The sequence below is a fragment of the Setaria italica genome, chromosome I, assembly GCF_000263155.2.
Source record: "Setaria italica strain Yugu1 chromosome I, Setaria_italica_v2.0, whole genome shotgun sequence".
Taxonomy (NCBI): domain Eukaryota; kingdom Viridiplantae; phylum Streptophyta; class Magnoliopsida; order Poales; family Poaceae; genus Setaria; species Setaria italica.
The window spans coordinates 4,754,888-4,766,183 of record NC_028450.1 but is presented as its reverse complement, the minus strand read 5'-3'; the positions used below and the strand labels follow the sequence as shown (position 1 = coordinate 4,766,183).

Below are 11,296 nucleotides of genomic sequence, written 5' to 3'. Positions count from 1 at the left end.
GGAACACAAATGTTTGTTTTTAGATTAAGTACAAATGTTTGTTTTTAGTTTAAGGAAAATATCTAGTCTTGAACGTTCTCAGGCGAATGCCTACGACTACAGAGGAACACAGATGTATAAAAAGATGGCTTAGCATCGATTTTATTGCAGTAGAGACGAGAGTACAAGTTTCCTCATTCAAGAAAACAATCCCTAATATTCAATCACCATCACTAGGCCTGAAACAGACTAAGCAGCTTGCTAGATTCGCCGGATGAACCCTTTGTGATTATTGAGACTCCGGAGACCTTATTAAGTGAAGATATGTTGGCTCAAGGAAGCGCCGGCAGAACCTTCCCTGTGCAGGTTCCGAATCCAATGTTGTAGCCTTCACCCTGCAAAACAAGCCGACATGATCAAAATACAGGGGCATCTTCAGATAATCAAAATACTAACTAGATTGACCAGGAAAGATGAGTTCACAGTACCTTGCAACAGCCGGTCAAGATGACTTCATCCCCATCTTCTAGAAACTTGCGGGTCGAATTTCCAACTGCTATCTCCTTCTGCCCGTTCCATGTTAGCTCCAGCAGACACCCCAGAGATTCAGGTTCCTGAAATGAAACACATTAGAAGACGAGGATTCATACAGATAGGTATCTCCCAACTGGCATGTATATAATAGTTGGAATGTTTCTTCCTTACAGGTCCACTGAGTGTGCCGGTTGCAAATATATCCCCTGGCCTCATGTTGCATCCATTGATAGTGTGGTGTGCTAGCTGCTGCGTCACCGTCCAATACCTATGGAAATCACAAGAATGTGCAGAGGTCACACACTAAGACAAACATGCACAACATGGATGAACTGTTGCATCAAACTAAAGACATGAGCATTTCTAGTGAAAAACGGAACCCGGGTACTTACAAATGTTTGAAATTAGTCTTTGCAACAATTGAGGCATCACTTTGGTCTTTGGGCTTAATCCAGACCTTTCAGAGAAAAACAGTACTCCAATTAGTTTAATTTCAATAAAATAAATAATAGGAAAAAAATGAAGCTGCAATGCAACAATAACGTACTTCAAGAGGAATATCATAGTTTATGTGATTCTTTTCAGCTAAGTAAGGCAAAGGCTCAGGTTCCTGCATGCAAAGAAAATTAGTTCTCCCTGGATTGGAGTACTACAAAATACTGATAAAAAATATATATAGCTGATTTGGTTGGTGTTAGCTTAGCTTTATTCCTAGGGCAAATCTTAAATACACCATTTCCTCACCTGCTTAGGAGCCTCACAGGTGAAAGGCTTTAAAGCATCCAGAGTGACAATCCATGGCGATATTGTAGTACCTAGAGAAATTGCAAAAGCACAGTAAAGCTTCAGACCCAAATGCAAAAATGGAAGCACATATCCTAAGTGAGATATGTGTAGGGCTTCCAACTTCTTATAAAGCATGGCTTAATATTCTTATTTTCCAAAAAAACTTTCAAGGGTATCAGATGCCTTACTGAAGCTTTTCCCAAGGAAAGGTCCAAGAGGTATAGTCTCCCAAGCCTGGATATCTCTGGCTGGCATATTACATGCAACTCAGTATAATCACATCATGCAACAGAAGCTAAAAAGAATGAAAATAGTAAAGAATGGAATACCACTCCAATCATTCATCAAAGCTAGGCCAAAAATATTTTCTTCAGCATCATTAACATCAATAGGTTTGCCCAACTCATTCCCTGGACCAACAATGGCAGCCTGAAAGCAACAAGGACAATTATCATTGAATAAAGCACAATTTTTTCTGATAATTCTATACCAACAATAACTGAAAGTGACTTGACAGCCTAGCAAGGTAGGTACATTGATTACAGCCACAATAACAAGTAAATATAGAGTTAGTAAGAAGCTAACCATCTCAAGTTCAAAATCAAGCTTCCGAGAGGGACCGAAATAAGGAGTGGAGTTTCCTGTTGGATGTCCTTGTCCCCTAACAAACACAGAGAAATGATCAAATCAAAGAGCAACAGATGGCACACAAAATAAAGGTTTCAAACTGGAAACAGCAGATAAAACTCTTTTAGCAAGTGTTTTGTGATGCACACCTGGGTCGAATGACATCTGTTCCAGACACAACTACAGATGATGCCCGTCCATTGTAACCTATTGGAAGATGAAACCTGAGGGAACCGAATGTACATTGCAGTTAGTTACATGAGGTTTCCATATGTGTAGTGCAGAAACAAGAAGTGAAGCAAGCAACAACATGCACCAAAACATTGAGAAATTATATTATTTGATATCCATGACAATTGAGAATAGTAACAGCCAGTGCTATGGATTTTCAGAATTTAGTCTTATCAGTCGAATTTGACCGTAGCAAGAACATCCATGACAAGATATGTTGTACCACTTTATAAACAGTTAGTTGCTTACATTATACAACTCAAAGGAAAAGATACATGGCAATCTGATTAATACTTTCTTCAAAACTCAATGAAGCCCATTGTCCAAGAAAATGCATTACCAATTTGGATTGACTGGAGTCTGCGGCCCGCGGAAGATAAATCCGCAATTCCTGGCATGGTGAACAGAACAAAAGAAGTCTGTGTAGCCTCCAACAGTGATTGGCATAACCATCTCTATATCACTCTGCATAACAAAAACAGAGCATTAACGATCTGAGCATTACAAAAACAGAACAAAAGATGCAACAAGGCAGGCTCATGAAGCTCACCATTGGTACAAGACACTTCTTCCTGAGGGCTTCGTTGTCACGCAAGACTGGTTCATCAGCTGCAAGGCAACAAGGAAAGAAAAGTGAGGACAAGTTTCCTCCTGGATTGGCATATTGCAGCGAACAAACAAGCACATTTGTTTTATTTCTTGATTGACAGAATCCTACGGATCGTCACCTAACAAGGCTGCAGCCCTATTGCGTGGGCAGTAAAAGAAGAACGCAGCAAAGAAGCAAGAATAAGAAAACCAAACCCGAGAGGATTCTCTGGAGCGTGGCGCGCGCCTCCTTCCACGCCGGCCGTCCCATCCCCAAGAACATGTTGAGCGTCTCCTGCGCGCACAGCATCAAGGCACCAATTATTTTCTAGTCAACACCAAAATTGCCCTGAGTCGCCTAATTCCTCAATCTCCAGCAGTCACTCCCACCAACCCCACTTATAAATCGATCGAGCTGATCAGCCCAACCCAACCACCATCGGAGCAACCAAATCGAGCGAGGATCCAAGAGCAAAGATCCGGCACCTGGTGGAAGCACGGGGAGCCGGCGAGCGCGGGCCCGTCGAAGAGCCCGGCGTCGCTGACGGCGGCGAGGTCGAGCGCGAAGTCCCCGATTGCCACCGCGGGGCGCGGCGGCTCCTGCGCCTGCCGCCGGCGGAAGACCCCGAAGGGCAGGTTCTGGATGGGGAAGTGCGAACCCGCCGGCACCTCCACGAACGACCGCAGCTGCCTCGCCTCCGCCATTGCTGCTCCTCCTCTGCTTGTGCTTGGCCGCCGCCGGTGTGTGCTAGCAACTCGCTTCTACTAGTTGAGAGCTGAGACAGGGCGGACGGCGTGCCCACCGTGGCCCGCCGTATAAATAGACAGGTGGGTGGGTTGAACAGTGGATGTCGTAAGGAACCAGGCGTAGCGGCACGGGCCACGTTGCAGTCCTTCTTGGAATTAGCCTTCCCCGCTCGCAGATAACTTCTTTTTTTTTTTTTGAGAAGTTTTACTCGCAGGTAAATTCCATTCAAAATCCACTGGTTTGGAGATAGGGGGAAAACAATGGATTTGATCTAGGATAAGTTTTGGACTTTAAGTTTTTTTTTTCATATTTTAGTGTAAAGTTTCTAATATAGTATCCAAGTGCAAAGGTTTTTGACCGACGAGTAGAAAGAGAAACCTCATCCGGTCTAGAATTTCTCACATCCGAGTATAAAGTTTCTGATATCCAGAAGAGAGTCTTGTAATTTGAGAGTGGAAATTGGTCTCGGTCCTGAACTCAGGGTTCTAGAAAAGGCAGCGAGCAAGTCGTGCTCATCCAGGGCGCCGGTGTTTGGAGGCGAGTAAAATTCTCTCTTGTTCTGGCGCGAGGAATTCCTTGCGTGCGGAGCAGCGACACCTGACTACCGTCTACCCGAGTGCTGGAGGTTGGAGCTTCGCGCCATGTTTGGGGACTCTGTTCGGTGGTAGCTAGCACGTGAGGTCGACAGCCAACCCCCGTCTCCCATGGGGGCCATGCCTTCCGCACGGCATGCCAACCGACCGGCACCGCACGGGTGTTCGCGCTGGATGATGGCAGTGACACGTCGGATTCCAGAAGATCCACGGATCATGAATGGATAAAGGCATATAAAAGCTTGTCTCGTTCTGAAAAAGCAGTACATGGTACGGCAGTTAGCTTTGTGTTTTCTTCGTACTTGTCTAAAACATCACCAGAACGTAGCAACTTATAACAGTTCGAAACATGTGGAGCAACTTTAAAAGGCTATTAGTCATACTCCCAATATCTTCTTTAGAAAAAAAAAGAAAAAAAGAACTCCAACAATCCACCTAAAACTCCCAAAAGATTGACAACGAAAAAAACACTCCTCCTTCCGCAAATATTCGCGACCCCCCTCTTCCTCGCGCCGCCTAGTGGAGCTGCAGGAAGACCTGACGCGAAGTGGACCTGCAGGAAGACCTGACTCGATGTCGTCGGCGAGCTGCTCCCAGTGGAGCTGCAGGAAGCGAACGGTGTGGAGGAGGCCTGACGCGAAGACGGCGCCCACGCGAAGCACGTCGTGGCGCTGGCACAGCCCGCAGGCCATCTGCGCGTACATGCTCTAGAACGCGTCGGCGCAGAGGATGACGGCCATCGGGCTGGTGTAGTCGTGGTACGAGTCGTAGGGGTCATCGTCTCCGACTTGACGAAGAGGAAGTAGAGGGCCTTGCCCTTGTCCAGCCTCGGCACGTACCTGTCAGCATCAGGTTGCAATCGAAGCATCAGTACAAACTGTGTCTTTTTAATTCAACACCAATTCATCGTGCCATGCTTTTCCATGATCCGTAGCGGCAGCGGCGGCAGGGCGAGCACACCAGCCAGGCGCTCGGCGGCCACATGCGCCGCCAAGGTGGACGGCGGCGGCAACAACAACCTCGAGCTAAGCCTCAGCATCAAGCTCAGGTGGAAAGACGGCGGCAGGAAGACGGCACCAGCGGTCAAGGTTGTGCTAACTGAGTGCTCAGCGAGGGGAAGGAAGGTGCCTGGTGTGGTGCCATGGGCCGGAGGTGGGCAGGCTAAGTAAATAGGCCCAATTATGACAACGAGATCTTTCTTTTTAAATTATTAGGGAGTATTTTTTATCATTCTACCGTGGCCTGATATATTTTTAGGAAATTTTTTTTTAGCATAATCCGGTATTTTAGGGAAGAATTTTTTAAGGAACTCTTGGAGTTGCTCTAACGGGATCCATCGTGTGGTACAGATAAAACCACGCAACCACAAACGCCTCAACAGACAACAGTCACCGTCGATGATCTGAGGAATGCTCTCGGTGGCACAAATGCAAGGGCAACACAAGAAGGGTTGGGCAGGGGAACAGAATAAACAGAAGGGTCAGCCAGAAACCATCGACTCCAGCTCAACGCGAACGGTGCCTTCCGATGTTTCCTCAGGAGAATCTCTGAATATTCCGGTACAGCTCTTTAGGAATACCGGGGGAGTGCTGCTCCGACTAGGGCGGGGACGAGAACAGCAGGGAAGTGTTGGTTCCACCGAACCCGAAAGAGTTGGAGATGGCCGCTCGTATCGGCATCTTTCTCGCGGCAGCCAATGGCGTGAACGCGCCTTCGAACAGCGGGTCCGGCTGCTCCAGGTTGAGCGTAGGCGGTGCAACTCCCTGAAAACAGCAGACAATGTTACGTGCAGGAGAATATTTTCCGAACTGAACTGGTGATCGTTAACGGTAGACGGCGTACATGGTGGATGGCTAGCACGGTGAAGATCGCTTCCACTGAACCAGCTGCCCCTAGCAGATGGCCGATTGCTCCCTGGAGAGAGTCGTGCAGCCGTTGGCATAAGATAGGACATGGAGGGAACATAGGTAATTTGGTAGGTATGCGGAGAGGGGAGCTACCTTTGTTGAGGATAATGCGAGATCACCAGATGCAGCGTGATCGCCAAAGATGGTTTTGATCGCGTTCGCCTCCACAGCATCACCTAATTGTGGTTCAGATCCAAATTAAGAATCAATTATTTTATCTTAGTTCCATATAGCTCACAATCCAAAACATAAGTTAACCCCAAAACAGAGCAAACTGAAGTCTTCCAAAGTCAATGGTAATCCAACCAAATGTCTTTGGTATGAGTACTTACCAAGAGGAGTTGATGTTGCATGTGCATTCACATAATCAATTTCATTTGCACTAAGCCCTGACTGAAAAAAAGGAACAAATTGTATCAGAATTTATCAATGTTGCAAATAGCCCGCTATAGCTCCGCTATAGCTTTTTGAGACAGGTGCCGCGACGATATTGCAAATATTACCGCTAATGCCGCTAACTCCGCTATACCATGAAATAGCCCCGCTAAATTCAATAGCCTAGCGCCGCTAACACCGCTATGGTTGAGCTACAAACTTAGATACTTGTGATTTATGAACAACGAGTTATGATTTCTGACTTATCTTGTGAATTGCGACTTATTTGCTTATATTTTCACTAATGTCTGCATGTACTTATGAAATATGAGCTGGAATTCATTTTATTGATAATGTTTAGGTCTAAATTTTGCTGGTTTTTTGCATACCGCTAAAGGCTATAGTCGCCGCAATAGCTGCGCTGCCTATAGCTTTTTTGGAAGCACTCCGCTAAATTCTATAACCCGCGATTTGCAACATTGGAATTTATATTAAAAAAACAGTCATGTAGCTTCCAATTTCTTGACGCTAAAAGAATATCTAAAATATGCAACATAAAATGACAAAGGAGCATATGATTTTGCACCTGATCTAAAGCCCGCTTCATGGCTAAGATAGCACCTCTACCATCATGTTGTGGCTGAGTTATGTGGTGCGCGTCACCTGGAAGGAAGAGCTTCACAATACACACATGCTAATGATAGAGAAAACAGTATGCTTTGTGAAATAGGAGGGTACCAGACATTCCATAGCCTCGAATTTCAGCATAAATTTTTGCACCCCGTTCCTTTGCATGATCAAGTGCCTGTAGATAAGTAAATGTTGATCTGTGAGGTAAACAAGGTGCACTAGGACAGTTTTTCCACACTGTATAGGGAAAGTAAGCAAAATTCAATGCATCAGTAGAGAAGAAAATGCTAAGTCAGTACTGTGCTGTGGATGTTACTGGAAGTAATGATTAGCTTTAGACAACGATACCCGAACCAGACTCACCTCCAAAACCATGACACCACAGCCTTCACCAATCCTATTGATCATTTTAGAACAAAAGATTAGAATAGAGAAAAGCAAGCCAACCATGAAAACAGACAGCCTAATAGTAGCATGACATACACAAATCCATCTCTACCACAATCAAATGGCCTCGAAGCTGAACATGGAGAGGAGTTATATTTTGTAGACAATGCCCTTAACCTGCAAAACAAACAACACAGAAATGATAAGGTAGTGCTGGGTATATTGATAAGTGAAGAAGCTACATATCAATCATGAAACAGTGGGCAAAAATCAAAATATGCAGGTGACTGAGTCTGCATGTGATATTTACGAGACATGGTTATCAGTGAACATTGTACCGGATTCTCTATGGCTTCTTACAATCCTCACACTCAACAGTTGATCCTGATTATGTTACTGAAGCATTCAAGCCATTTTGCAGTCACCAAAGTATACAGACTACTATTTCGGAAGACAAACAAAACAGAGCATTGAGAACATACTTGCCTAGAAAATCCAGCTATAGACAAAGCATCGATACTGGACTCTGTTCCACCAACCACCATCACATCAGCATCTCCAAATTGGATCATCCGTGTAGCATCACCAATAGAGTGAGCACCAGTGGCACAAGCTGTCACAGCAGCATGGTTTGGACCCTAAGTTAGAAGCATAACTATTCTTATTAATATCCATTTGACAAAAACCGTAGCTATGCTAAATGGCAACAAGAAAGTTCACCTGGAAACCATATCTTATGCTGACATGGCCTGATGCCATGTTGATCAGAATCTTCGGTATGAAGTATGGGCTGAGGCGACGCAAACGCTGTGATCAGAAGAAAACACAAATTTCATACTTCAGCACCGGAAACAACTGGAATGCTATTGTTTATATTGCAAGGAATGTGTGTCATGGGCTCATAGCAAGTCAAACAAAGCGTGCCAACGAGATAAAATGTATACGTATGGGATTGCATCTGTCTCATTGTTTGAAATCAAATCACCATAGTCACTACAATGAATAGCTACTAAGATAAAATGTGCCATAAAAAAAAAGAGGAGTGCAGGAGTAAGGATACAAACATTTTCAATGATCATTTGTGATGCATCTAAAATGTCTGAGATGCTCCCAATCCCTCCGCCAATCGAAACTCCCTGATACAGATCCAACCAGATCCCAGCAACTCAGAAATACATATATGAAAGAAAAAAAGAGAGCTTGCACAGAAGGAAATGGTACCGTTCTTTCTTTCTTCTCATCTTCCGAAGGCAACCAATTTGCATCTCTCAAAGCCTCATCAGCTGCACAGAGAGCATAGGATATAAATCCTGATATAGATTTATCCTGGAAACAAGAATATTCAATCAATGATTCAGAACATGAAAAGAAAGGTTTGACCACACAAGCATTTAGCATGAGCATTACATACTTGTAATCAGAAACAAGGAATTATGATTGGATTAGAGAGAAACCACAACATAACACAGGAAACAGAGAACACACATCTTTCCTACTGACGTCTATTTCTTAAAGCATGCACATATCTAATTGAAGGGAGGTGCAACACTCGTTAATTTTGTAAGAACAGCATATGTGACGAAGGCAGCAAGTCCACCTATCGGACTATAATGATCTGCAACACCATATGCTGGGAGACTAGTATAGTACTTCATGATGCAAACTGTCACACTTCTCTTATGCAAATTATATAGGAACCCCATCCTCGAGACAATGACACCAGACATACATGTGGTTACCTTGTACATGGCTAGGAAATGATGGTAAGTTGTACTGTATTTAATTTAGATTTTGGAGCAAAAATTTGCACTCTTAAATCCTAATGGCAAAGTATAACATGCCCCGGCACACAATGCTCCACTTCCCGCGCGGTCACAATGAGAAGCGATAGAAGTAAGCATCAGACCTTGGTCCACGCCTCCTCGTCGAACTCGTCGTCGCCCTTCCCGCGCGGCACGGCGGCGACGACCCTGGACGGGAGCTGCTCGAGCGTCCTACCCGCCGTCTCCCCCTGGAGGCGGAGGTCCTCCGCGGCGAGCGCGCGCACCGCGCACCTCCCCGCAACGAGGCGGTCCCAGGTGGCGCCCACGCCGCGGCCCAGCGGCGTGACGGTGCCGAGCCCCGTCACGACCACGCGGCGGCCCGCGGTCGCGCGAGGCGGAGGGAGCGCCGCCGCCCCCGCCACCGAGGAGGAAGAGAGGCCCCGCCGGAGGCGGAGGTGGCGAGCGCGGCGGAGGCAACTCATCGGGCCCCGGGCAGCGAGCGGCTCTAGGACGAGGCGGCGTGGCCTGCGGGTGGCGGGGACGGCGGCGGCAGCATGGGGGAGTCGTCGCGCCGTCGCGGGTCCTGCGAGTGCGAAGCAGCCGTTTCCAGTTGGGCCTCAAATGGATGGGTCGCCTTGCGAGTGGGCCGAGAACGGTTGCGGAGCGGGCCTGGGTATTGGTGTTGTCGCTAAATGGAGGCCCAACTTCCGACAGCTTCCGGAAGTTTTTTTCTTATACAACTTCCACTTCGAGATATGTGCAAATGTATACATTTAGGCCTTGTTCAGTCCCCTCCTTTTCAACTTTAGCACTATGAAAAAAATTCTCCATCACATCAAACTTGCGGTACATGTATGGAGTACTAAATGTAGATAAAATCAAAAACTAATTGCACAGATTTGTTGTATTTTGCGAGACGAATCTTTTGAGCCTAATTAGTCAATATTTGGACAATAATTCACAAATATAAACAAAATGCTACAGTTGCGCATTTATAGTAAAATGTAAACTTTGCCACCCCTAGAACTAAACCAGACCTTAAAGTCTACGAGACGCGCGAGGCAGCTGTCCGCAGGAGGAAAAGATGATGCCGCCTGACTAGCAGCTGTCGAACGAATTTCCTTTTGGTTTTGAAACTTTGGCTTCAATTTTCTTTCAAACCGTAAATGTGTATTACATTCCATTTGAACCACTGTGTTATTTAGCATTTATGCGACAAAACAAGATTCAATATAAATATATTTTGAGTCTTTTTAAGAACCAACATTTTGAATATACAGTTTCAACATTTTCATATAAAATATTAAAGTAGTTTATTAGAGTTGTTGAACTTAGTTTTAAATGTTGACTCAATTTTGAACATGGAAGATCATAAGTATTTAACAAAAACAATAAATTATTAACACGTATTAGAAAAAAAACAAAGCAAAAGAAAGCTTAGGTATGTTACTTGTCACCAGCCTATCCTCCTCCGTCCTACTACCATTGCTCAATGGCTATGCTTGCGTTGGACCTCTGACGATGGCGTTGCTCAACTGCTGTGCTATTTGATTGTCTACACGTAATTGGACTATCGTGGGCTTTATAGCTATATGCACTCTGTTCGCTTCAGCTTATCAGCCGGCTTATCAGCTACCGAATAGTATTTTTCTCTCACAACAAATAAGCTGTTTCAACTTTTCAGCCGGCTTAGAAGTCCAGCCAAACAGGCCACATTGGTTTACACACCTTCCAGAACTCGAGAAAGATTCATGTGCTCCCCGCAAGTTGGGATGCTACCATGCTCCCAACCCGCGGATGCACCTCTAAATGTGCATGAAAAATTCATTCAAAAATATAAATGGAGACTCCTTGACATCTTCTACGATCATGCAAAAATTGATGATGAACAAAAATCGCACGCTGGCGAAGCCGATCGATGGATGGCCGACGGGAAGCAAGCAGTGACGCAGGAGCGGCAAGTGACGCCGGCATGCCTGAGTGCCTAACTGATGGTCTGCCACGGAGCCGTCAATATCGCCACCACCGGAGATGGTGATGGCGGCGGAGAAGGAAGATCGTTCTTCGACGCCAGTGTCGTTAGGCTAGCCTGGACACAGATGGGGATGAGCGCAGCGCAACTGGATGCAAAGCCGTGATGACTGACGA

The 11,296-nt window shown here is 45.5% G+C and overlaps 2 protein-coding genes across 2 annotated transcripts; both read right to left on the bottom strand.

The window, feature by feature from the left end:
• On the bottom strand, window positions 1-3,548 carry LOC101777884 (fumarylacetoacetase). The gene is made up of 14 exons (XM_004951509.1): window positions 3,232-3,548; window positions 2,962-3,040; window positions 2,708-2,766; window positions 2,498-2,622; window positions 2,076-2,150; window positions 1,885-1,960; window positions 1,629-1,728; window positions 1,488-1,547; window positions 1,258-1,328; window positions 1,061-1,123; window positions 906-970; window positions 685-781; window positions 468-593; window positions 1-374 (listed from the first exon to the last, which is right to left on the bottom strand). The coding sequence occupies exons 1-14, from the start codon at window positions 3,448-3,450 to the stop codon at window positions 312-314; spliced, it is 1,278 nt and encodes a 425-aa protein (XP_004951566.1). The 5' UTR covers window positions 3,451-3,548; the 3' UTR covers window positions 1-311.
• Window positions 3,549-5,404: 1,856 nt separating this feature from the next.
• Window positions 5,405-9,721, bottom strand: LOC101777470 (3-oxoacyl-[acyl-carrier-protein] synthase, mitochondrial). The gene is made up of 13 exons (XM_004951508.4): window positions 9,292-9,721; window positions 8,607-8,711; window positions 8,450-8,521; window positions 8,106-8,192; window positions 7,872-8,023; window positions 7,482-7,562; window positions 7,362-7,395; window positions 7,107-7,173; window positions 6,955-7,031; window positions 6,326-6,386; window positions 6,087-6,169; window positions 5,929-6,000; window positions 5,405-5,849 (listed from the first exon to the last, which is right to left on the bottom strand). The coding sequence occupies exons 1-13, from the start codon at window positions 9,628-9,630 to the stop codon at window positions 5,685-5,687; spliced, it is 1,395 nt and encodes a 464-aa protein (XP_004951565.1). The 5' UTR covers window positions 9,631-9,721; the 3' UTR covers window positions 5,405-5,684.
• Window positions 9,722-11,296: the final 1,575 nt, after the last annotated feature.